The sequence below is a fragment of the Egretta garzetta genome, unplaced genomic scaffold, assembly GCF_000687185.1.
Source record: "Egretta garzetta isolate BGI_Z169 unplaced genomic scaffold, ASM68718v1 scaffold324, whole genome shotgun sequence".
NCBI classification, from domain to species: Eukaryota; Metazoa; Chordata; class Aves; order Pelecaniformes; family Ardeidae; genus Egretta; species Egretta garzetta.
This window is the reverse complement of record NW_009259426.1, coordinates 133,474-159,588: the sequence shown is the minus strand read 5'-3', so window position 1 is coordinate 159,588 and position 26,115 is coordinate 133,474. Positions and strand designations below refer to the sequence as shown.

The following is a 26,115-nucleotide window of genomic DNA, read 5'->3' as shown; positions in this document are numbered from 1 at the left end:
TCTCTGTTGCTGTTCATGGCTGTTGCTGGAACTGCAGGAGCCATGGGAAATGAATCCTAGAGTTGGACTCCTGCTGCGTAGGGATTCCCTAGCTGGCGTTCCCATCGGTATTTAGGAGCGTGACTCCTCACAGATGGGTAGCACTGGCCAAGAGGATGCTTTTTGCCACAGCTGGGCACAACATTAACTTTCAGTCCGCAATCGGACTGACTTCTGAAGCAGCTCGTTTTGCTGCTGGTGCTGTTTCCCTGCAGTATCCCAGGCACTGCTGCTTACTGAACCTGCTGGAGCTCCCCTGGGGTGAAGCGGCAGGGGGATGGGGTTTACTGCGTTCTAACGGCCACCTTCAAGTTCAGATGATCCTGCCTGCACTAACAAACGAACCACCTACGCGCCCTGCAACCTCCTAATGAAGGGACGATCTGCATGTAGGTATTAAATGTGGGTTTACTAATTAGTCTTCTCCCTTTCCCCTCCTAGCGAAAAAGACAAGATCACCACCAGGACCCTGAAAGCTCGCATGGACTAGCCCAGCACATCTGCTCATGTGTTTCACATCCCACTCTGCTTGGAACTTTTTTAAATAAAACTCTCTATTGTAGTGAAGTTTCCTTTTCTTGAGGCTGAACACTAGGACTGCTCATCTCTATCGGAAGGAGTTTGGGTTTTAGATGGGAGCAGAGCTTACCTTTCTATCTGAGCCACCTAATCTCCCCCAGTACGCCCATGTGTGTGACTGAGCTTCAGCCTCACCCTTGGGAGTCAGCAGCACCTCCTTCAGAGAGCACAGCAGTATTAATTTTTCCTGTCAAATCTCATCTGTTCTCATATCCAGGACTTGGTAAAATCAGTTCTTGCTTAAAACCCCCATTTTACAGGCGCGTATAAAAAGACCTTCCCAGTTGTGATTAATCTAGGACTTAAAATGACCACATACCTCATGGAGTAACAGTCGATTGTGAGAGCACTTTAAAGAGGACAGCAGTACAGATGTACACAAAGTTTTAATTTTATTTTTCTCTGGTTGGAGACTCATCTTGTAACATGCATGCATTTCAAAACAGTAACAGTGTCTCAAACTGCTCCTAGCAAACAGACAAGCACAGAGGACTTAAAATTCCTATTTAAAAAACAGCAGTGAAAAAACCTAGAATGCTTTTTTCTTTTTTTTTTTTCCTTTTTTAAAATTTTTTTAGTTTTAGATTAAACTTAATTTATTCACATTTTTTCAGTTGCACTGATTAGCCCTGCCCACCCTTGTGACCTGTGTGTAATACGCTCGCTCGACACCGCTCAATCCGGCTGCATTTAGCACTGTGCCGCTAAACAAAGACCAGCACAACTTCCGAGTGGTAAACACTGAACCCACTAAAAATAATGGATGACCAGCAGTTGGCTCCCCGAGCTTTGCCGTTACTATTACACAAGAATTCCTTTCAAAAGAGCAAGGAAAATCAGTAGTGGCTAATACAGATACTGGAGAATGGCTCTGCAAAAGGAGGGGAAGTTGGCGGGGAAACCTGAAATGGGGCATTAAGACACAGACGGGGAGAGGATAGCTGTTTTGTTTTCGGAGCTATTTTAAGGACAATCTGTCTTGGATCGGTTACGCAGCGTTGCAAACCAAGTTTAGGACACACACACTGACTTCGGAAAGGTTTGTACCACCTCGAGGTTGAACACTTTGACCTCTGCAGCTGGAAGGGAGGCATCTTGTAAAGACTGCATAGTAGTCACCGGGGTGGGAGGCATCCGTCCGTCGAGGCCAAGACACAACCCCAACCAAACATGGCCCCTAACTGCCATGCAGCCTTGCTTTGTGCCTTTTCTCGGGCTAAGAGGCGAGTCCCCAGCTGCTGTCCCCACTGAGGGCAGCTGTGGCAGCGCTCTGGAGGGGAAAAAGCAGGAGTTTCCTCCCCGGAAAGGAAATAAAAGACTCTGAAAGTGTTTTAGTGTTCTTGCCGATGATGATAATCCAATTCAAACCCAGGAGTCTCAGATGTGGGAGTACGGCCTCATTTACGCAGGAAATCTGGAGTCACCTACTACCCCAGAAGTTCGCCCTATGATGAATTTCACGATCGAGCGTGGCTTTTGTAATTAAAACCAGGTCAATCAGAGGTGTGGATGAGACCAGAGGGAAGGATCCCACCGCTCCTTGTTGTGAGAAGTGAACTCCTGCTGACATTCTTCTTACAGCAAATACCAGGCCCTCTTCCTAGCGCTGACACCAACGCTGACACAAAGGGCGGGTGCTGCCTGGTACCTCCAGAACATGGGGGTCCCACGAACGGGTGACCCAACACGTTCTCGAGTGGTTTTTTTATTGCACTATTGGGGCAGAACCGCACCCAAACTGTGACTCCGCACTCTGCCTTCCCTCTCCCACTCTTATTTACGCTGTAGGAGCTATCTCAACGGGGAAGATGTAAGTTCTAGGTTCAAAGCAGTTTTCAGTTTTTAAATTTTGACTGATTAGGCTCGTGTTCAGAAAGAGAGAGACCCTCGGTACAGGCAGGACTATGGATCCTGCAGCTCGCTTCTCACACAAACTCACCCTGCCTTCAGGCACTGGAGACACTGAATTCTTTTTTTCTTTTGGAAACTCCAGTTGACCAAAGAATTGCACTGCAATTTCTTGACAAAATCCTGCACTCTGACCAGGATCCGAGTGATCTGTCTACCTACTGCAACTCTTTTAGCCGAGGGTGGTTTTCAGTCAAATGCACTTCAGTGTGAAGTGTTCCGCAGGGTACATGCTACAGACAGAAATATCTACATTCAGCAAACTAGAACTAAATTCACACCAGAAACAGACAACAAACTAGCACAAGCAGTTGTAAAACCAGAATTGAAAGGGCTGGGGTTTCGTTTTTAAATACTTGAGTTAAAAAAGTGACCTAAAACAAGATTAAAAAAAAAACCAAAACAAAACAACAAAAACAAAAGTCCCTTTTTAAAACAAATCAAATATTTGCAGCTTCACTTCTTATTCTGGTAATAAAAATACTGTCTAGAAACAAAAATTAGCATTTTTAACATAATGCTACCTCTCAAAATGTAAACAATATACAAAACGCTTATGTTAAACAAAGTTACATACCTGGGTAATACATCATTAAGTGAGAAAATTGCATTTAATTACTTTAATACACACAGTATGGCAACTTGACAGAAGTGGCAGAATTGGGGAAGTGCTAAAGTGAATAGAGTTTATGGGGCTTTTCATGTCACTTGAGCCAGAGACAGCCAATTTCTTTCTAGCAGGAGTTTCTTTGGAGTGGAATAAGAAAATACAGTTAACTGCTCTGAAGCCCTTAGTATCATGACTTCTGTGAAGATTGCTGCAGGAACTAATTGCATTTTAATGTCACTCCTGTTTATGAAATTCAGTGAATGAGACCGTTGCTCCTAGTTATGCAAGCTTCGTTCTTTTAATCTCTTTGGGTGGTTTGTTTTGTAGTGTCTCATTGCAGGGTATCTGCAGTTCAACTTTCCTTCTCTCTTCCTCCCCCCTTTTCCTCTTCTTTTTTTAATACATGATTTAAAGATAAAACAGTTTAAAAGGTACAAGCTAAGTTTCCCAAAAGGAGAATGGCAAACTTACCAGGCCAAAGTTGCAGATTCAATGCAGATTTTTAAAACTGTCAAGAATAAAAAGTGATCGGTATTTAATTTCTAATTGATAGTAAACTTAAGTGCTTATCGTTTAAGAGAAAAGCCACCGATATAATGCCCACAAAACTAAGCTGATGATACCCTCTAAGTCCTCCCTTTTTTAAAGTATCCTCATAGCTGCATTTGTTTTGCGGCCTTTCCAGCTACACACCTTAAGACATGAGACTCTTCGGCCTCCCAGACAACGGCGTGTTAGCCCCCACACCACACAGAACAGGGACTGGACTGCAGCGGCAGATGAAATTTGTCCCAGGTCAAAGGGAATGACCCATGAATGAATAAAAAGATTCATATCCCATTATGACCCCTCATATTAATTTTTCATTTCTTCAAGACTCTATTTACAGTGCACTCATGGGCTGAAACCTTAGCCCCCTTTTGTCCCCTTCGAAGTTGAGACCTGTGGGATTCACATCACGAATGTGGGTATGAACATAAAAAAAAAAAACCCAAGCCCACATTCAGAATCCAGACCAGAGCTAGCATTAGTCTAGGGAAATTACCAGGATGTGATGAGCACCAGTTATCTCTCAAAAGGACCAAATTCCACACAGCAAACTGTAGCACGCGTTACAGCACAGGACAGACATTCGAAACAGCTTATTCCCGAAACAAAGGCATATGTGAAAACAGTTTCAAGGCAGATAAGCAACTTGTTTCAACTGCAAGAGGTTTGTTCAAAACGCTAAATCCTGCTTAGAAAGAAACAGAAAATTAAAAAAAGAACCAAAATATCTGTAACTGTTGTGCAGCAGAGCTAACAAAACCCAAAGCAAGTCTGACAAGCTTGGCTGTGAAAAATATTACAAGCATTCTGGAGACAAAACAGGACGTTATTCAGTCACGCAAATCAGTTCCAATTCCTTAGGGGGGGAAAATAATCTGGCGCAAGTGTTCAAACATTTCCACTCCTTGACTGTCGCTCTAGAGAGGGGTATGGAGCAGAGAAGAGTAAAAACAATCACGGCTCAAGTCCTGAGTCCTCTTGAGCAGTGGAACTTGCTCCACAGTCACAGCTCCCAGCACTCCCCCACTGGTAGTGAGTCCAATTCCTTCGTGTGCAAGTCACATTGCCATTTAAAAAATAAACCAACTAACCAAAGAACCTCTGTCAGGAAACAAATTCAAGTACCTGTTGCAGATCGGGCAAGTAAGGAAGACTGAACATTAGCTAGATTAACACTGGCAGAACTGCGATGTGAAGCTGTAATCTAAGAGACATGGCAATTCTTGACTGAGGTGCGACAGGGAAACGTTCCAGATAGTCAAATACTATCCCATATCTACAGGTATAAAATGCCTTTTTTTTTTTTTTTTTTTTTTTTCTCTCTTTTATGAAATCTTCATAGCTGGCCAATTTAAAGCAGAATGGGTCCGAGCACATTATCATCTGAGGCTGTTCAATGCCTCTACTACTTCTCATACTGGTTCTTTTTAGGTTCTGAGTTACACCTTTTCAAGCGATCATCTTTGGTAGATGTTCATTTCCCTCGTCTGTCTTGTAAATCAAGTGCAGTTACAAAAAGAAGTTTTTGTTACTTAAATTAACCAAAAAATATAAAGTGTCCCAGTCTGAATTTACCTAAAGTTCAGCGACTCCTCCTTATCAGAGTAATATTTTCCGTCCTTGAAATGGTGAGCTATTTTCCTTCCAATTCCTACCAAGAGGGAAATAAAAGGGCTTATATGTTTTTCTGGTAAAGACAGTCCAATAAAAAAAAAAAAAAAAAAAAAAAAAAAAGTAGTAGTTTGTGGAATCAGGCACTGCTTCACTCCCACTGAACGTGATCTAGAGTGACTCCTTTCATACAGTGCCACATATCATATCCTTATGGGATTCTCTTGATCAGAGAGGAGAAAATGTCATTAGAAAGAGCAGTGCTGAAACAATGCACTTTTCTTGTTTTAAAAAGCCCTCAAATCTATGTCTGGGCACTTCTGTAACATAAAAACCCACTTTTCCACCTGGGTCAAGTGGACTGTTAGAGGGTGCACCTAGAATTAGTTTTCTCTTAAGTCACACAGTGCCACACACTCACTCTTGCACACACACACACACGCACACACGCACACACGCACACCCCACATGCTGCTACAGTGTCTGTTTTAGTGTCACAGGCTGCGTTCTCTGTTTGGAAGTAGCCCCTCTTCATTTCTCGCTGACGGCTGAAGACGACTATGTCAGGATATTGGAGATAAATTCATTGAAGCGTTTAGAGTACTGCTCTGGATTCACGGTGGAGATCTCTGCCCCAGCCTGCAAGGCAGAGAGGAGAAAGAAGTCACAACACCCTCCTCAAAGGGCAGACCCTGCAGCACTGCAAAGGCTGGAGGAGAGAGGGCAGCAGGGAGCAATCATGTCAGCCCAGCCTGTCTCTGCCGGGAAAGACCCGTAACAACTTGCAAGTTCTAGGAAAAAACCAACATCCAGAAAAGTCTAGAGAGATCCCCAAGGAAACGGATTCTAGCTCCAGCTGGATCTTCTGCAGACCACTGAGTCAAAGCATTGGATTTGTTCCCTCGTGGTTTAAAGGAGATTTGGAAGGAGCATGAAAAACTCCATATCCTGCTAACCTGGGCTTTTTTCAAGCCCTTTTGGGAAGTTCAGGACTGCTGCCAGGGAACAGAACTGGCCCCAGGAAGGGGGCAGGGTAGTACGTCTGCCTGCAGCCAGTCCATTCTGTCGGTGCTACACCAGGGAAATCGAGCACCTCCCAAACGGGGATGTAAATGCAAGTCACCTCCAACCAACCAGAGGGAAAGCCTTTCCAAGACAGTCTGAGAAGTCAGTAAACAAGGGAAGCGCTGTTCTTGGGCACGGGGTGACTGGAGAATTTCCACACTGGTAGAAAAATCAGTGTCAGGATACAACACACATATGCACGCAGGCATGCAGGCAAAGCAGAAGCCTCAAAGCCCATCCTCCGTGCGGATGGCAGGCTGCTTACCCCATGTTTCACTGTTTTGGCAGCATGTGCAGCTTTCTTCTTTGCATCATATGGCGTAAGAATGTCTATAATGGCCATGAAGTACACTTCCTTCTTGGGGGCACCTAGCAAGGCAAGAGAGTCGCTAGCACACCCTGAGCTGTGAGCAAAGCCCAGCTGCACTCCCCTCCTTATGAAATATACGGCAGATCTGTTTTGATGCAACTAGCAGAGAAAGCAAGGCAGCTGGAGGCTGTAGAAGGGCAGAGAAGAATGACAGGGAATGGCACACTAGAGGCCCACACGCTCTCTGAACATGCCACTGCTCTCCAAGCATCACTTCTAGCCGTTCCAACTCACACCATCCACAACAAGGGACTGCACAGCAAAGGGGAGACACTCGGCAGGGTCTCTCTCCCCCTGTGGACAGTCCTCCCACTCCATTTAGCCCAGCCCGACCACAGGACACCTCTGCCCTCCAGACCTTTTTTAGGGCAATATTCCCCAATACTCACTTTCGTGGCTTTTCATGGCGTAGACGTCGACAGAGGGATCGAACTCTCCAGGCCCAAAGAAGCGAGGGTAGTTGAGGAGGTTGCCAGGGCTGTCAGGGGGTGTGCCATAGGAGGAAATGGGGTTGCCTCCAAGACCATCGTTCTCACACTCCTCATCCTCTGCTCGATCCTCCACTTCCATCTCTTCCTGCTCTGCTCGGTCAACATCGTGGATCCCAACCAGCAAGCTGTAGTCCATAATCTTCAGCTGAGCTAAAAACTGGGAGAAAGAGATGAGTGAGAACAAAAGCATCCACATGGGATCAGAAATCCTCAGTCCTACCCTACCAGTATCTCCCTAAGAAAGGGCTGTAGCGAGAGCTAAACCCTTATTAGACTCCAGAGAATCTACACATGAGCTCCTATGCCCACAGCATAACCCTGACTGTAATTGCTTGACTGATCCAAGAATGATTTACTTTTCAGTCACTCCTTGAGCCCGAGGCCACAGTGAGGATCCAGTTATGGAAGACAGAGTAAAAGCTGTCCCCCAGGAAACTCTACCTCCACGTCCCGCTTCAGCTTTTCAAGGAAGTTCTTTTTACTCTCTTCTCCAACATGCAGCTTCTGACCCTCATTCAAGAAGTCGTTGTCCTTGAACGTTGGTAGATCCTTGGCCTGCAACAAAAAGCCGGTGTCAAATTTTCCAACCCCCTGCTTCTTGGGGGAGGGCTGGTACACTGATCCATTAGCAATATTTTGATTGCACAGAGACTCTAATCGAGTGTGGGGTTGCACCAGGATCCTTTGCCTGTTTATAAGGTGAAGTGGCTCATCCTGTCCACTAAGTATGAAAATGGCATCAGGCAGAGCACAGTATTTGTCAATGAATCCATGTGCTGAGCTGTACCTAAGGGGGAAACTGAAGGGAGACACAGAGAGCAACTCAACTTAAAGACTGCCGGAAAGACGTGCTGCTGGCTGAAAGCTTGACAGCTGGGCTCCAGCCAGCGATGGTCCAACCAGTTCCCAGAATAGAAAAGAAATGCATTTTGTTGGCTTCAGACTGAGGGGAAAGGGTGAGGGCTTGAAAAAAATTGCTTCTCTCCCTAAAGACTTGAGGAAAAAAATAAAACCACTGCTTTTTGAGGAATTTGCTTGCAGCACGCCCTGAGGAATTCTCAGGGATGTGGAAGAACATACAACCCCTTTGTGCAACTGGGAATTAAATTATTTTGTTCTTAGGATGACATATGAGTGTGCGGTGGCTTTATATAGATCTACTAGGAATGGTCTGAGACAAGCCGCATAAGCAGAAAAATAGGAGAGTAAACAGCCAGCAAGCTGGGGACAATTAGGCACGATGAAGCCGTGCCTTGACGCCAGAGCATTCAGTATAAATGGGAGTTCCTTGGCTCATGCCAGAGATGTAATTTTAGGGCAGGCTGGAGTAGACTTACTCTGCAGTCCCAAACCTGAAAATCCCACGTGCATGTGCAAAACATCTAGTACCATGAGTTACTGCTGTGATTTCAACAGGCCTTTTCATGGCAGCATCACAGCCAAAGTTTTGCAGGGGCAGGATTCTTAGTCATAAGTTCCCCTAATGGCACCAGAAACCAAACTCACGAACATGCTGAGATATGCCAGGAATCTGAGAGGAGCTGGTCTGGTTTATAAAAGCATCTGTTGCAAAAGCTAACTGCTGACCTGACTCAGTTTGGTACACAGGGAGCGCTATGAAGAAATCCTTCCATAAAGACACCATTGCACTAATGTGGGTTTTGGTACTTGTGGGATTGTCCCCCAGGAAGTTCCCCCCACTCCTGGTAATGTCAACATAATAGAGCAGGGCAGGGCAGCACCAGATCTGCACCATCTCTTCCTGAACAGTTACTGGGTGCAGCCTAAAAGGTGGGACAGAAACAGGTTATCACTCAGGGCCCACTTAATATCCCCTGCTCAATACCCCTTTGGAAAAGGGAAGTCAGTTGGATCCCATCTGCTTCCAAGCACCAGAAGGAAGGAAAGGCTGGCCAGGAACGGTCCATACCTTCTCTTTATCGCTTGCTTCCCTGGATACTGTTGAGCCCTGATAAAAGAATAAAGAAAAGAGCATTGCTGCACTATGTGTCATATTCCCAAAGAATTCACTGACACCATTTAATTCTGCCATGCAGAAAAATAATAAAAAGTATTTTTAAAATCAGTGCTCAACCCCTTTTTTATGCCTGAGGTGGACTTACAGATCTCCCTGGTGTAGTGTAGGCCACTTGGGATGGGGGAATGGGACAACGTTTGAGTCTCAAGTGAAGCCCCATCCAGAGCCCCCCCAAACCTAATCCCTTGAACAAAAAGCAAAGCCCAGGACCTTGTCAGGTAGGTGTTACAGAGACCAGCTCCCACCCTCCTGGAAAAGGAGCTCTCAGCTCCACAACTGCCCTCCGAATACTCACCTTCAGGTCATATTTCCGGTGCACAGTCAGCCTGTGACTAAATACGTTTCTGGTAACCACCATGTAGGTTTCTACTCCGTCCACGGTGAGCCGGTACATGCCAAGGAACTGGGGCAGGAGGGTGTTCCCATGACACTCCACTATGAACTGGAGGAGAGTGGAGAAGGGAAGGACAGGGAAAGACAGTACTGTCACATAAAACCCATCTCTGACAGAACACAAGCTCAGCACGAAGCTGATAGCGAAGCCTCCAGTTCCAGCCATCTGACACTGATGTGAAAGGAAAGGAGGCTTGCAAATGGCTCCTAGGGTCTCAAGAAAAGCAAGTTAGGGCATTGTAAGAATCTTCCAGCCCTGAGCTGAGACAGAGCATCCCATTGTGCGTGCATGTCCAGCCTGCTGTAACAGGCTAGGTGTGCATGTCCGTCACTCAGTCTCAGCAGGGCGAGTCTGTTGTTGGCACTGGCTAGCTTCACTTCTTGTGCTTATATGTGTGTATCTGAAAGTAAAGAGCAGATGGACTGGCAGATAACGTGGACTGGGGTAGAACATTTCCAGCTGTCCCACTTTGCCCCCCCTCCCTTTCCTGCTGCATGTAACTGTCTCCCCCTGGTCCCCCTGGAAAGTCTGATTCAAAAGATTAAATTAGGAGCATGTTTACAGATCTCAGGTACCAGCAATCCATAATTCATTGATGTAAGGAACAGGATGAGCTGTGAAGGGGCTCAGCACTGTGAAGAAGCAGGCAGCTGTGCCACAATTGGCTCCCAGATGCTAAGGAACACTGTTGTCTTTTGCAAAAACCTCTGCCAGGTTGCACACTGTGAATCCAAGCTCCACTTCCCCAGCAAATCACAAGATGCTCCCCAAGGTTTTGCCACCTCCCCTCCCAGGGTTCCAGACTCACCGTACCTGATGGTACTTCTTTAAGATGTTGTGCATCTCTGCTACATCCTCGCTTGACACTGCCTTAATGACAAACCTCCTGTCGTAGGTGGTGAGGAACCGGGCCCCACATCGGCCCTGGCTGTCACTGTTCACTGGGGCGCTTCGTGTCACCGAGTTCTGAGGGAACCAGAACAAAAAAGTGGGGAGGAGAGGCAGGAGCTGCCACCTCCCTGGAAAAGAAAGAAGAGCAGTCTTGGAAAGCAGATGAGACATGGGTGACCAGGGCCAGCTCCACAACCTGGCTCTGGAACAGACATCCCAGGGACTTTGTGTTCCACCTTCGTAACTGTGAGTGTCCTGGCCAAGCTTCAGAGCACACTTGCAAACACACTCCAGTCGTGACCGTTAATAAGCAAGCATCCTTGAGTGTTCAGCACTACTGAGGTTAACCCCCTTGTTTAGAAGTCAGGACAGGGTGTTTAGAGCTTTCATAGAGCCTTGTATTTGTTTACCTGCTTTACTCCAACACCTGGCAGGCATTTTTTGAAATTGTTTTTTACTAATGAGTTATTATGGAGGCAATATACACAGACCAAAACTTCTTAGCATTTCCCCCTGGAAATCTAAGAACTGTCAGGATATTTCCAACATTTAAGGAAAAACAGAACAAAATGAATGAAACGGTCTGCCTTCCACCAAAAGTCTCATTGTTTAGGCATTCTTTACAGGTCACCCTGAAACCAAAAGCCACCCTCAGCCTCTGCTATTCTTACAATTGGACAAAAAAGACTGTGAGTATAAATAGCTTGGTTGTTCTTCCGACAACCGGCAGCATCTGTCTTTATATCCCTTTATGTCTCCACCCTTAGCAACGAAACATTACAGCTTCTTTTCATACTTGCAGCACAATTGGAAAATCCCATGCAAACTGCAATGTGAGCTTGTTGTTCTGATCCTTCTCCCCAGGTAGGAGGACTTGCTGTGAGCCTCATCCCACTGTTAGAGCCACTGCTCTTCACACCTTCCAGGCTAACCCAAGCAGGCCACCGGTCTCCTGCTTGTCTCCTCCACCGCTTTTGAGCAACTGCCTTCCAACTCCACCGCCCCAGTCACCAGTGTCTGCTCAGAAGCCATTTTGTCAGCCAACAGTATAGGCTCTCGCTAACATTTCCTTGCCACTGGCACAAGCATATGGTGAGAGTTGTGCTCTGAAACACAGTGGTACTGACACCTGGATGGTGGTCTTCAGCTCAAGGTAGATGTGGCTTTCAGGATGTCAGGGCTGGACAATGCATTTCATGATGTATTTTTTTAGCTGCTAGTTACACTGTTCTCTCCTTCCCTCAGCTCTCTGAAGAGCAGACAGCAGAGGGAGCCTGCTCTTCTGCAGACGCAGACACGCAGTGCTGCGAAAGAGGGATTTACCGTGTCACGATGCAAGTGAGCCGAGAGGTTTCCTTTCAGAATGAAGCATTTAAACCTTTTAAAACTTTAATGAAGCAGGGGAAAAACTCTACTCCTGCCAAAGGCTTTAGAAACCATCAGGAAGATAAAGGCAAACAAAAAACCCCCCTTGCTTCTTGCTGACATTTGCAAATGAGTCTGTGTTACACAGTTTAACCACCCCTCACCTCAAAACCACAGAGCTTTTCTTCTAGAGGAGATGAGAAGCAGAAATCGTGACCACATATGGACATTAGCAAATTCACAGCCCTTAGGTTTACTTCATTCCCTTCCTGTCACTCTCACCTCTTCCACAGTTCGGGTGTTATATTTAGCATCCTGGCTCGATTCCCACTCAAGCCATCACATTTTACCCACCTGAATTTAGCTCAATGAATGTTTTCTGCTTTCTGTTCTAGCTGGACACTTTTAAAGAGCCAAAGTGGTCTGCCCCTGAGATGTGAGAAGTAATCCTTCTGAGCAACAGGCAAAGCATAAGTGATACACCAGGTATTGAGAACCAACAAGGCTGTGGGTACTTCTATGGAAGTTACTTCACAAGGTTCTGATCATTTCTTAAGAGAAACTGAGAAAAAAAAAAAATCTAAAATATACTATAGCGGATGGACTGGGAGAAAAAATAATTAGGAGCTAATGACTTCACTGCATGCAAGTGAGTTGAAGGGTATGGAGGAAGCCAGCACACAAAGTAGTTCCCTGGTACAGCCAGCCCCAGGGGCAGGGTGCTGCTGGCCAAGCAGTCTCCTCAAGAGCCAGACGCAGCCTGGCATGAACTACTGTCAACAGACCAGGAGGCAATGGCACTGCTTCTCCTGGCAAAATGCCATTGCTGCCTAGAGAACAGCCCTGACAGTCGGAGGGAAAAAATAAAATTAATAATCTACCAGGCATGTGCTCAAGAAAAGCATGGACTGAGCAGCCATGTCCTGAAAATAAGAGATCTTCCATTGCAAGCAGAAGAGATCTGTGTGTGCGACTCGCATGGCTCGCAGGTAATTACAAGGCACTGAGCACACACAGGCACAAAGAACGGCACCTGCCTCCTAACGCCGGGCTCAGCTCTATCTCCGTCAGCAGATGGGCAGTCACCCAGACCAGAGCCGCGACAGGCAGCCACGAGGCAGCAGCCAGCATTTACTATTCCTCCTGGGGATGGCCGGCGCCTTGCAGAAGAAAAGCAAAGATGACTGTCAGTTCTGCTCAAAAAACGTGTCTCACTTTGAGCAAACACCCTCAGAGTGCCCACCATAACTGAGAACACGCAGAAGAGTAGGATGGGCCCTGACAGCCAGAAGAGAGGCAACTGAGACACAGTTACACAAAGAAGTAAAAAGCCCCAAACACTGATCCCGGTATCCTCAGAGGTCACCCTTTCTCACAGAGGGACCAGCATGTTCCCCTTGGTCTGGGAAGGAGGGGAAGAGGATGGGATGCAGGTGCTACACATCTGCTCCTTGCCCCATACCATGAGTCTAGAAACTGGACTGAGTAGATCCAGTGTCTCACCAGTGCAATGAGCCACGCAGCTGGAGTAAGAAAGCAGATCTCTTCATTATATTAACCTTGAAACAGGGGGAGATCAGCCAATAAGCTAGATATAATCGTGGAGAATTTCTACATGCTTGGAGAGGGCGTATACACAGATGTACGTGGACATGGGCACACAGGCACACAACCAGCAGCAAGCACTTCGGTGGGATTAGCAGTTCTGCTCCCATCTCCTCTCCCCACAACACAGGCAGCAGGGAGCACAGCTGGGCTTGTACATGAAGCAAAGAAGGGAGAGAGCAAGCTTGTGCCACTCACCCACCGCTCCAGCATTAACGTGCTGCTCTGGGCTGGTGGATTCCAGAGAATATTTTAGTTGAAACCCTCGACCAGTCAGTGCTGGCACATTGCCAGCCTTTATCAACTGCAGTGGAGTGCCAGAGATACGGGGTTTAATTACCTAATGCTCGGCCTGCTAAAGGCCACGCAGCTATCAAAGCCACTCTCTTTTTCTGCACTGGCTTTTCCCTCGAAGAGGTCTCCAAGCAGCCTGCTACTACACATCTCCTGCGTGCGTAAGACTAAGAGCTGTGTGTGGAAGGGTGGCCCTGCTGCAGCAGCAAGAGCTGTGACATCTCTCTCTCACTGGATTTAAGCCCAGCGGTATTAATACAAGAAAATGTCTCTCCCCTCCAAGGCAAGTCTGAGCCTCTGGCCTTAGGGGACGCTTCCCAAAGCAGCAGCCACCTTGATAAACCCAAATCAACAGCACCAATGCTTGGCACACGCACTTGGTTAAAGCAGCACCCCAATCTGTAAAAACACGACAGACTCATTTTCCTTGCAGATGTTCTGCACTAGATCATTGTTATCCTCAAGCTCCCGCCTGTCTGCAACCATCTGCTGCCTCTTATTTTATGCCTAGACTGTAAGCGCTCTGGAGCAGGGACCATCTTTTCATTCTGCGATTGCCCAGTGCTTGGCACAGCAAGTTCTACTCCATTGCTGGGGGCCTTTAGGATTATGGTAAAACCATTCAAATCATGATTATAAGCCCATAAAAACTGACCACACAAGAATGTTGATATTGTAGTTTCTCTGCCAGCTTGGTTATTCTGTCCTAGGGAGAGGTGTTAGGAGGGCAGGGAGAGAAGAGACGGTACCTGGTAGTCTTGATCGTCAATCCCAAATCTTTCTCGGAGGTTTCGGAACACCAGTGGACAATACTCCTTAAACTTAAAGCGACTTGGCAAATTTTCCCTAGGGCAAAGCAGAAAAGATATTCTTGTGCAACGATCAGTTTGTGAAATCAAGCTCAATTCTTCTCCGACTTGACTGCTAACTCCCCAGGATATCCAAGCCCCCTCCTTACCTACAAGGGCCCTGTTTTGCAAGTATTTACCCTCATTAGGGTAGCTTGTTTCTCTGGCTGCCTACAAAAGTCATCTGTTCATGGAAACGCTTGCAGGATCCTGCTTTTGACTAACAGGATCTTTGGATGAGGATGTCTGTCTTATAGAACAATCTCCCCTGTCACAAGCACAGATTTGACAGAATAATTTCTCTCTTTCCTCCTCCTTTGTTGCTTTGTTCCGTTCAGTATCACAGCTGCCCCCTGCAACACACTGTTACTGTTTAAGATGAAAAGCTGGAGGAAAAGGGGGGGGGCCTCTGATTTCAGATCAGATCAGATCACTCGTGTGTCAAAAGAAAGGTCAACACAAGACAAACCATCTCACCCAGAACGCAAAGGAGAGGGGGTGAATCAGGTCCAGTCTGGCATTTTCCAGACCAGTCCCAACCGTTATGAGCGAGCTTTGCTGCCAGGCCTCGCCAGGCGGGAACGGGGCCTCCCCAGAGCACAGTACAGTGGACGACAGACAATGTTCCCCGTCACCGAGGGATGGCTGCATCTACTCTCTATCAGAGCTCTTCTTCTGCCCAGTGGGAAGAAGCAGAGAGGGTGGTCCTGCTCAGACACAGTGGGAGACTTTGTCAGCTCATTCTCAATGAGAATCCTTTGCACCAATATGTGGGAAACTAAAATCTACGTAGGAGAAGAGGGAAGAGCAGGTACTGCAAATTGTGGGTGCCAGAGAAGACAAACTTTTGAATCACACTCCCACTCTCAAAAGCTGATCCCTACGAAATTTAGTGAAAATGAAGCATTAATCAGGGAACACTGGAGGCCTGCACATGGACAGAGCCAGGGTAGAGAAGAACACAGCTCTGAACACCAGTCAGAACCATGGCTTTAAAAGGGCTTCCAAAAATTGATCTTTTGGGAAAGGAGAAGGGGGTGACTCCATACAAACCCCATGGGCCAGGGGTATAATGCAGCATCACAGCTGTCTCCTGTGAACAGTCTCAAAGAGACAGGGAACCCAGCAGGTCACTGGGAGCGAACTCCTGCCCTCTCCTCCATGGTCTTGGGATTTGGGTTCTGCTGCTCAGGACAGGACACCCAGACAGGGCACAGGAGGAGTCAAGAGACAGTCCTGCATCAGTTTTGTGTTGTGGTTTAACCCAGCAGGCAGCTAAGCACCACACAGCCATTTGCTCACTTCCCCCCCCGCAGTGGGATGGGGGGGAGAATTGGGGAAAAAAAAAAAGTAAAATTTGTCGGTTGAGATGAAGACAGTTTAATAGAACAGAAAAGGAAGGGGAAATAATAATAATAACAATAATGATAAAAGAATATACAAAATAAATGATGCACAATGCAATTGAACACCACCCGTTGACCAATGGCCAGCCCGTCCCACAGCAGCCATCGCTGCCCCCCCGGCCAACTCCCCCCAGTTTCTATACTGGGCATGACGCCATACGGTATGGAATAGCCCTTGGACCAGTGTGGGTCAGCTGTCATGGCTGTGCCTCCTCCCAGCTTCTTGTGCCCCTAGCAGAGCAGGGGAAGCTGAAAAGTCCTTGACCAGTGTAAGCACAACTTAGCAAGAACTAAAAACATCAGTGTGTTATCAACGTTATTCTCATACTAAATCCAAAACACAGCGCTGTGCCAGCTACTAGGAAGAAAATTAACTCTATCCCAGCCGAAACAAGGACAATAACCAAGATGTGCAGCAAACTCCAGCCCTAGGACTTTGGACAAGTTACACTTTGTGAACGCTAAAATGTTAAGTGTATTCTACTCAGTCCAGTGAATATCTATATGTAACTAGCTTTGTTTTTAAGTAGTGCCACTTCTGAGCCTGGCCTTACCAGACTTCTCATCACTCAAAGGGTATAAACCAAACCACAAGACAGCGTCTTGGTGACACACTGACCCCTTGCCACGTCCTGATGAGTGATCTGGACAGGGCACAGACTCGGGGCATGTGTCCAGCCAGACCAAATCCTCTTGGCATTACAGCAAAGGCGTTCACCACGACAGTTTCCTCCACAGCAAAGAGCCCTAATTACAGAGACAAACAAGTTGGGAAGCACCTACTTACTTGTTGAATAGATGATTGTCCACCTTAATCTTACTGTAGGCTTTAAAGTCATCGGGCATTAACATGACAGGGACGGGAACATTGCTGAGTTCGTTGATCTAAAAGGGAAAGGAAACAGAGAGTCAAAACCCAAAGAGAAAGGGAGACTCAAACCCCGAGTTCCACTGCCCTGCAGTTACTCAATGGACTTAGGGGCATTGCAAACACCCCAGAAGCTGCTTTGGAAACAATATAACCCATTAGACCTTCAGAGCAACTTGCTGTGCTGAAGCAAGCTGGAGAACATTGTGGTTACAAGCCACAGAAGCATCTCACTCAATCATGTGGTGAGTACGCCTGAGCCAGCCTTGGCTCTTTCATCTGTTCACCTTCCACTGATCATCCAAGACACAGCTTAGAAATGAGACAAACCTGCAGACCGAGAAATAGCAGATTTTATGTTTTAAATAAATCACCTTTGCCTTTATTTAGGAAACGTTGCATCAGACAATTTCTTAACTAGTTCTCACTGTTACAAATCATGGATGACCAAAGCCTTCACCGTGGCCAGCCAGAAGAGACTCTGGGTAGCTTTGGTGCAGCACAGCACAGCTCCCCTGTGGATGCTGTTCCTGTGCTTGCTGTGTCTTGTTGCTCTTATCCCACCTTCTCTAAAGGGATGAGTCACTCCACTAGATTGTTTTTGCTCCTTAGTCATGTGTGGCAGCCACAGGAATACAGGGAAGCAAAAGAATGAACGTTCAGCTACTATTGTACAGACAGGCTCATGCTACAGCACCCAGCAGTGAAAGCATCAATAGTAAGGAAAAAAAATTAACAAATCCACCTCTGGACTATAACTGGCTACCCTGCTCCAGACAAGCCCATGCACTGACAAAGATGTGCCAGCGTTCAAGAGCAGGTCAAGAGGCAGCACATTTCTGAGCTGCCTTTTCTGAGGATGGCCCCAGTGTCATTCATTCACGCAGACTTCACAGGGATCACATGAGTCCCATCTACTTGAGTCGCTCTTAGCATGCTGGATTTAGGAAGCAGCTTCATTACAACTCCATTCCCATAATTACTGTGCCAAGCAGGTAATGCTGGAGAGAAGCAGACAACACTGGCAACAGCGGGGTTTGGCTAAGAGTCAAGCCCGGGGTCTGTTCCCAACACCAAACCTTAGGCAGGTCAAGTGACTTCCAGCATGCTTGGAAAGCAACGTGGCATTTCCCTGCTGACTGGGAACCGGGTCCAAGCCATCAGCCTAAGGAAATGGACTCCAGTTCTGGGATTCCCCGCTCCTTGTGTGCAACAGGACACACAACACTGTCCAAATAGCTGCTGCCACATCTACCCCAAGGAGGTGGAGAGGAAAGGAGGCGTGAGCGAGCCATTCTGCAGCAGGATCTGTGGCACAGTTCAGGTCTGCAAGGACCGAGGAGGTCCCAGCTCTGGAGATGTGCAGCGAGCTGTCCAATTATATGAGCAAGCTTTTGGTGAGGTATATATTTTTTCACATCCTTTCTCCATCATTACCAATGAAAAAACAGACCAGATTTAACAAATGTCAGACTGGAAAGAAAGACACATACACACTGCAAAGAGAAAAAGATGACTATTTTCAGAGACAGTCATCCCACACAACAGATAAGCGGAAAGTAAACCGGCCACCGCTCCGTTAAGAGCAGAGATGGTGCTCTTTAAAGCCCTGCCCTGTATTTAATTTATAGCAGCACCGAGGAGCACTAAGCACTCCCATAAAGTGCTTTGGGATGTATGGAGAATGCTGCACAGATGAATGAATAAATAATGTCACACACCTCCCATCATTTGTAATCACACTGGAGCAGGGAGGCCAATACCCCCCGGCTTAAGCTAAAGGCTCAATCCTGCACTGAGCCACTCCTCCAGCTGCAGCTAGAAGAGAGGAGAGGCAAGAGGACTGCAGGTGAGGAAGAGATCTCCCAGATCCTGGTGTCCAGCTCCCAGCTACTGCAGGGAGCTGCAGCAGAGAGCCCCATGCAGTGACTTCCCCTCAGGGTGAAGGGGGGGAAGAGAAAGCAGCTAAATCTGTATCACGAAAGAGGCGCTACCTCCAGCTACTAATTATTGCTGTCTAACAGGAGGGGAAGCCCGACAGCACAGCTCCTTAGACACGCCTGTTCTCAGCCCTCTTCTCGGCGGTGGGTAAGGCACAAACAAGCTATTATCGGCTTGTTCCAGAGCGGAGGAAGGGTGCTGACGGCTGAGAGGGAACAGCGATTTGGAGATTGTCTCCTCCCTGCCAGAAATTCAGACACAAATGTTAGCAAAGTGAGATGTCAAGACGCCTCTGGATGTCCTCGTTTCTGCCAGAGCAGGAACCTCAAAGCAAATGTTGTACCTGTTGCAAGTCTCCTGACTGGCAGAAATGGTGCGCCGGGATACCTCGCCTCATTTAAAAGATGCCCCCACTCTTCCCAGGATGTAGCAGTCTGACAACAGCCAAAAAAATCCCCCCTGCAGAAGCTTTTCCCCCTTTCCAGCTGCGCAGAGCAGAGCTTTCTGGATGCTTCAGGATTCTGGTTCTGGAGGAGATGGGGAGAAGGAAGGGATTTGTGCTGGGGACCAGAATTGCTGCCAGAGCTGAACTGGCCATTTCTAGTCCCTGCCCTCCATCGCACAAGGCAGCTCTTGGTCAGATGGCCTTTGTTCCTGACACCGGTGTGAAAGCAAACATCAGTCTGGTTAGGGGGTTTGTTTGTTTGTTTTATTGTTTTGTTTGTTTGTTTTTTAAGAGGGATGTGCACTGTCTCCTCCTCACAGTAACTCCTCATGCTTGACACTGTCCTCAGGATCCCAAAGGAAGAGGAATGAAAAGCCCCCACGCTGCCTTGGAAAAGGGAAATCCCAAACTTTCCTTTCTCGTAGTACAATCCACAGCATCCAGTGGCCCCTTCCTAAGGCTTATCAGGCCAGGTCCTGCAACATGGTGCCAAGTGAAACACTAGGAGATCTTGCCCAAATGAAAGCAGTGGACAGCACCGCTCTATAGGGATCCTCTCCTGTGCTTATCATGGTGGAATCTGAGCAGCCTCCGAGAGCAACGTGACTAACGCCTGGCACATGTTTGCTCTCTCGCCTTCTCCCCAGGGAGAGGCGTGTAGCAGGAGATTATATATAGCAGAGAGTGTGTGTCTCTGTATTTATGCTACAGAAGGCAAGGTCACAGCAAGGTGCATAGCAATGAGGTGCCCAGCAAGCCCTGGCTCCTGGGGAGTCCGTTCACACGGGTCTGACCCGTCTGTCTCCCACGAAGAGACATCACCCAGCTGTAGAAAGTGTGCCTGTACCTGGAGCTTTGGAGATCTCTGGGGCTGGTGCTGGCCACCAGATGGACAGCGAGATCTTGGGTTTGGTTCTTTGTTCTGGAAGAGGCGGCTGCAGGGAGAAGAGGTGCAGCAGCAGACAGCACCGCAGTCACACACCTCGGTCCCTCACCGCAGGGGTCACGGGCTATTTTGAGAAGCACAGCAACCGCGAAGAGCAGGTCCACGCTGCACAGCAGTCTGCGCCTGGGGTACTTCCACTACATCTCCACTATAAAGGCTTTAGAGGTCCCCAAAGTGGAAAAAGTTAAAAACGGCCAATTCAGAGCACAAGCTCTTCAGACCAGGGATCTGTCTCCAGACCCAGCACGATGCTGGTTTTCTGTAAGTCATCCAGCTTTTTAGACCTAATCTGCCTTTGAATCCTCTTGAAAATAAGCCCATGTTTTTGCACAGTCTTCTTATGCCAGGAGTTTTCTGTCCCCCCACTGGGTAGAAAACAGACAATCTGACAGGGACCAGTCCAGGCTGAAAGCACCATTAGGAAGTGAGTTTTGCCACTGCCTCCTGCATTTTGCAGAAAGACATAAGACACTGGTCCTGCCCCTCCCCAGGCCAGAGGCAGAGTGAATGGCACATGCCCGTCAGCCTCAGAAAAGACTCAGACACGCACCAGGCTCGGAGGATCTCAGAGGATTTAAAACCAGACACATTTTAGACAAACCAACTGACATCTTCACTAGGCAACAGGCACTAAGAAAGAGAGGCTTGGCATTTCTCTGCTGGTTTCACCATATTCGGAGAACAAAGGAGCAATTTCCCAAGGAAAGCAAGCAGCCCGTGTGTCCGGAGGTCACCCCAGCAAAGGAGAGAGGTAAGGGAGCAGATTGCCCGGTGTGTCAAAACCAGCCACGATCTCAGCCAGAGCCCTGGAGGGAAAAGCAGCCTGATGCCACTGAAGGAGGGACCAGGGCTTGGGGCAACAGCAGGAGGTGACAGAGAGAAGACCCTCACCTCTCCAAAGCTGCAACTGCAACCGTCCTCCTCTATCTGCCCAGCAGCAGAGGAACAGCAAGCTCAGCTCCGCTGTTTCTCCAGCTTCCGAGCCAGCAGCTCTCCCCTTCCCCCCGCAGGAGTGGCCGGGCCCTCCATCCTCAGTCAGCAGATTTCATTTTTGCCTACGCCGCCGAGAAGTCTACAGCCACCCCTGGCCTTAGAGGGCTGGAAAAATACCACCTCCCCTCCGTCTGTTCAGCCCGTATTTCCTGGTCACTTGAATTCTTGAGCAACACCAGTCAGTACGATTCTGGGTTTATCTGTAGTTGATAATTTGTCTTCCCCACCAAAGCCAATTCCTTTTTCAATAAAAGACACATCAATATTCTGTGTCATTCAGGGACAGCTGTTAGAACGAATGGGCCAGGCATAATTTTGTTTCAAAACCTGACTGTAGCCTCGAAGTAGCAATTACCATTAGTAAATTGATGGGAAAATGCAATTTGTTTACTAACAAGATCCAGATGACGGAGTGTGTGAGTCTACTCTCTAGGATTCTTTACAACAGGAATTTGCTCAGGAAAATAAAAATACTTTGTTCTTCTCAAAGCCTTTCAATCAGACATCTCAAAGTACTTTGTGAGAATTAGTTAAAGTTTATAATACTCTGGGGAAGTAGGTAAGAGACACATAGCAAAATCACTTTAACGAGCATGGAGACAAACCCGCATCTGCAGCAAAACTTTGCCGCTGCTTAACACAGTACAGCAACTGGGCAACGGTTTGAGAAAAAAAAAATACTGTTTTCCATGAATTAGAGCATGATTAATCAGTATCCAAGCTCACAAAACCCCCATGCAATGCCATGGAAGCACAAATCTTGTAGTCAATAATTTCTATCGGTGCTCTAGGGACACCAGCATGCTTTAAGAGGGGAAAAAAAAGCATCCCCTAGTGACGGGGAACCCACCTCTTCTTGAACAAAGTACTTTGGAGCCTGCTGGAAAGCACTCTCACGTCCTGACGGAGCTGCAGCACAACACTGTGTCACAGGCAGAGGAATCAGGCAGTGCTACCCTGCTGCCCCGCCAGCGCAGGGCAGCCTGTCACCCATCGCGTCAGCACGGCCTCAGGACCACCGGAAAACATCCGTCCTCCCAGTCCACTTGCAGGCAGGCAGAGCTATTGCTTCCCTTGGTTCAAACGAGCTGAGGAATGGAAAGGTTAAACGACCTACCCACGGCCACACAAGTCAGTGGCAGAGCACGCAACTGAGCCCCATTTTCCTTGCTGAACTACCCAGGAAAATCTTCTTTTCTCTCCGTACCCCAGGAAGGAAATGGGCTCCTGGAATCTCTGTTTTAACAGGAGGTCCTGGGATAAGAAGGTTCAGAGCCACCGGCCTCGATCATTAACACGGGTTATCACGGCCATCGCCATATGCTGCACTCTCCAGAGGTCAATTAGAGCCACAGCAGACAGCAAGCATTGGAAAGGACAAATAGATGCTGTTTACCCTGTGCCAGTACCAATTTATAGGACTTCAACATTTGATATGTGGCAGATGCTGCTCTGGCTAGAATTAACATGGCAACACCAAAAACAACGCTGCAGAGAAGGGAGAAGCGTGCTGCAAATCCCAATTTTGCTATTTCACTTGAATACTAAATAGCTGTGTTCTGTACTGGCTGGCACCACTCCTAAAGGTCCTAGGAGATCGGCTGGTGCTTCAGCCAGTGAGCCTCTGGAGCACAGGAGGCTGCCTTGGGCAAGATCCACACAGCCAACAGAAGAGATCTACCCATTTCAAAAAAAAAAAAAAGGGATTTGTTTATGCCTACACCCTGCCCCTGCCAACACCCACAGAGCTCCAGGGATCGCCTCCCGTCGATGAACTGCCACCTAGAGAAGCATCATCATGGCCCGTATGGACTCGATTGTTCATTTAATGAAGAGAAACAGAAGTCACCTCTCCAACAACCCCCGAACTCACTGGGATCCCAGTGCCTTGTATAATCAGCACCTTACAACTGTTTCTATGGTTTCCAGAGCATCACACAACACTGCCGTGTTCATCTTGCTGTTCAGTGCGAGATGGCTTCTCCCTTCCAGAACCATCACAACTTTCCCTCCGCCGCTGGCGAGCTCCCATGCACGGTGAACTCCGGCCAGAGTACGGAGAGCACGCACGGAGCAACATGCACATAACCAACATGGAGGAGCTGTATCTCCTCTTCCAACGCCATGACAACAGCGGTCGCAAGCAAAGCTTCCCCAGGAACCATCTCCACGTTTGCTGAATTTTACATTGCCTTACAGAAAACTCAGAAATCAAGGGGGAGCCTCCGTGACTCCGCTTTCCTCTCCTATCTGCACGAGTTCTCCCCTCCACGGTTTTCTAGTTCAAAATTTGGCTGTTGGACTAATACCACCCACGTTTGGCCCTGCTTACACCAGTCACAGCCCCACCCCGATCCCGATTCGCTCGGGTTAAACGCTGGCTGGAGACCACCAGCACAGCCAAGACCCAGCTCGCTATTTAAACAGAAATGCTTAGAACTGGTGTTCCAGAAACCAGTTCCTGTTCTTGGTGCGCTAACATCATTGCTCCTGATCCTCTCCAGACCCATCACTGCCTGTATTCACACCAGCTGCTAACAAGCTTGTTTAAACACAAGGCAGGGCCGAACTATTGCCAGACTCGGTTAATGGACCCAAGGGAATTTCTTCAGTCAACAGAAATGGTGGATTGCATAAAATGGTTGTTTGTTTGATTTGTCCATGAAAAAGTTCATCTCTAATGCAAGTATTTTTGACAGAATCTTCCTGGCGCAGCCTCGTGGTTTGTGCTGATAGCAGTTTTCTCCCTCTCCTACTGCAGGGATCCCAAGGCATAGACAGGGGATTCATCCCTCCTTGTAAAACCTCCTTTGGTTCAGAAACCAAACATTAAACAAACCCCCCAAAAGATTTCTAACAAAGTCCAAAGATACCCCTGAAAATATTTCCAAGCTGTCCAGACCCATCTGCTGGAAGCACATAAGCAATTCCACTTCCCATATAAGCAGGGCACCAACATCATCTCCCAAATGCAGACCAGGATGAGCAGCTGCTCGTGTGTTGAGTAAACAAAGCCACCTCAGCTCACAGCCTGCTCTGCAGCGCGGCCACACCAGCCACCAACCCTCCTGGGCACTCACAAGGCTCACCCACATGCAGACCGAGATCGGTGGCAGAAAGGTGGAGGAAAATGAATTAGCAAGAATTTGTTGAGAAATCCTGGATGTCTGTCTAAGGGTGAGGAGGTCACAGTTGAAATTTTCTAACCCCCTTCCCAGCCCCTCAGGATACCGTCCTCCTTTCTGGCAACAATTTCTTCATAACATCCATCCAATATAATCTCATTACTAGCTTAGTGTTCATACAGAACTGTCAACTTGCCTTCTTCCCTTTGCCTAAATATTTCACAGCCAAGCGCTCCAGAAGTCCCATTGTCCTGATCCAGTGCCTAAAAAAGTTGCCAGATTCCTGGTACCCAGAGAGCTACAAGAAAAAGGCTAATGTCCCCAAGAGGCCACAAATGAAACTCAGAAGAATCCCACCAATTTCCATTTCTTCAGGGCTCCTAATAGCACCACTGATCAAAGCCTGATTAAATTCATTATCCTGCTTCCTGGGCAAGGCTCTGAGCAGCAAGACTTGGAACATCCTTTGACTCAGAAAGACAGCGCTGTGTTGAACTACATTTGGGAGCTTTCACTCCATCATCAGGCAAGCTAGAAATACAATTCTAATTTTTTGCATGTGTTATTTGTTTCTGCAAAAGTTAAACCCTTTCACTCGCTAGGAAACATCCATTAATCCACTGGAGAAATAGGTGCCTGAGCCCTGAAAGCATATTATTTTAGGAAGGGATGAGGTTTCTGAATTCTTTGACCACCCGAATATACTCCCAGAACAGCATCCAGAGAGCAGTGGCAAATCAATTCCAGCACAAGATTTGTGCCTGCCATCACAGACAAGGGAGTAGTTTCAAGAGAAAAATATAAAGATGGTCTCAGGAACCTCCAAAGGAGGTGGATCAAAGAGCTGAGCCTTCACTGACGTTTCCAAGGGACCCTCTCCCAGCTCCCTCCTAAGACTCGTGCCAACCCAGGGAAACCGAGGCCAAGAATCCAGGGGACATACGTGGCCTGAGCTCTGGTAGCTGAGGCCTAAAGTCAGAGGGAGACAATGTTGGACAGATGAGGCCAAAAAGACCCTTTTATATTTTGGGAGGGACAAGAGCCGTGTAATTCTCATACAGCCACAAGGAACAGGATTGTCTCTGTGCACGTGGGACCTCTGGGTCGTCACACGTGGGAGTCCCCTCACCATTATGGGACCATAGGGACTGCCCTGAGCGAGAAAGCCAGGGGTTGTGACAGAGGACAGCGCTGTGGGTGTCAGAGGAATGTCCTCAGGGCCTCTGGTGCCAGAGAGGGGGTGTGCCAGGGCAATGGCACCCCACACGAGGGGAAGCAAACCAAAATGGCATCACCCTCCCCACTCCCGCCTCAAGTCCTGGGAAAGAGAAGGGAGGGTGTTGGGGAAGAGGACACAGGCAGACGGGTGGGTGTGAGGGGACAGCCACGCTCTGGCAAAGAGAAGCGTCTTGTGGTGGGGAAGCCTAAAGCCACCCCAGGCGTGAGGAAGGTGATGTCTGGGAGGGACGCCCTGACCTGGGGGGGAGGGGGGACAGACGGACACCCAAACCACCCAGAGACAGGGATGCTCTGCGCAAGGAGCCCCAAGCCCAAAGGCACCACCAGGGACAGGGATGGCGCAGACCCCAGGGAGCCCCTCCTGACAGGGCGGGCATCCACCGGGCCGGGAGGACCAGCGGTCCTGACACCGGGGTGCCCTGGGAGTGGGAATCCAGGGAAGGACCCGGATTAGGGAACAGATGCCAGGGGGGAGGGAAGGCTGCGATTTAGGGG

General features: G+C 48.0%; 2 protein-coding genes across 8 annotated transcripts in view; one reads left to right on the top strand and one right to left on the bottom strand.

The window, feature by feature from the left end:
* The window catches only part of PSMB3 (proteasome 20S subunit beta 3), a 2,182-nt gene extending 1,581 nt beyond the window's left edge, over nt 1–601 (top strand). Inside the window, exon 5 of the mRNA XM_035892610.1 lies at nt 481–601. Coding sequence (XP_035748503.1) covers nt 481–529 — 49 coding nt within the window. The 3' untranslated portion in view covers nt 530–601. The remainder of the gene's footprint in view (nt 1–480) is intronic.
* Nucleotides 602–1,096: 495 nt separating this feature from the next.
* Nucleotides 1,097–26,081, bottom strand: PIP4K2B (phosphatidylinositol-5-phosphate 4-kinase type 2 beta). 7 transcript variants are annotated; one of them, XR_004841748.1, is made up of 11 exons: nt 16,851–16,948; nt 14,559–14,655; nt 12,944–13,070; nt 10,468–10,620; nt 9,556–9,702; nt 9,153–9,191; nt 7,664–7,777; nt 7,121–7,379; nt 6,627–6,730; nt 5,261–5,935; nt 1,097–4,370 (listed from the first exon to the last, which is right to left on the bottom strand). XR_004841748.1 is itself a non-coding variant. In XM_035892606.1 (11 exons), the coding sequence occupies exons 2-11, from the start codon at nt 16,900–16,902 to the stop codon at nt 5,855–5,857; spliced, it is 1,173 nt and encodes a 390-aa protein (XP_035748499.1). In that variant the 5' UTR covers nt 16,903–16,948; nt 22,107–26,081; the 3' UTR covers nt 4,912–5,854. The 7 variants fall into 7 exon arrangements, 6 of the variants coding, with proteins under 6 accessions (XP_035748499.1, XP_035748500.1, XP_035748498.1 ...); XM_035892606.1 differs by lacking the exon at nt 1,097–4,370 and adding an exon at nt 22,107–26,081 and having other exon boundaries at nt 4,912–5,935; XM_035892607.1 differs by lacking the exons at nt 1,097–4,370; nt 9,153–9,191 and adding exons at nt 18,926–19,399; nt 20,165–22,077 and having other exon boundaries at nt 4,912–5,935.
* Nucleotides 26,082–26,115: the final 34 nt, after the last annotated feature.

Excerpts from the sequence above, each read along its gene's own strand:
- PIP4K2B (XM_035892606.1), bottom strand. The coding sequence starts at position 16,902 with ATGACTTTAAAGCCTACAGTAAGATTAAGGTGGACAATCATCTATTCA. Across the intron at positions 9,703-10,467 it reads TCTTAAAGAAGTACCATCAG|TTCATAGTGGAGTGTCATGG; the intron begins GTACGGTGAGTC and ends ACTCTCCTCCAG. Across the intron at positions 5,936-6,626 it reads CCAAAACAGTGAAACATGGG|GCTGGGGCAGAGATCTCCAC; the intron begins GTAAGCAGCCTG and ends TCTGCCTTGCAG.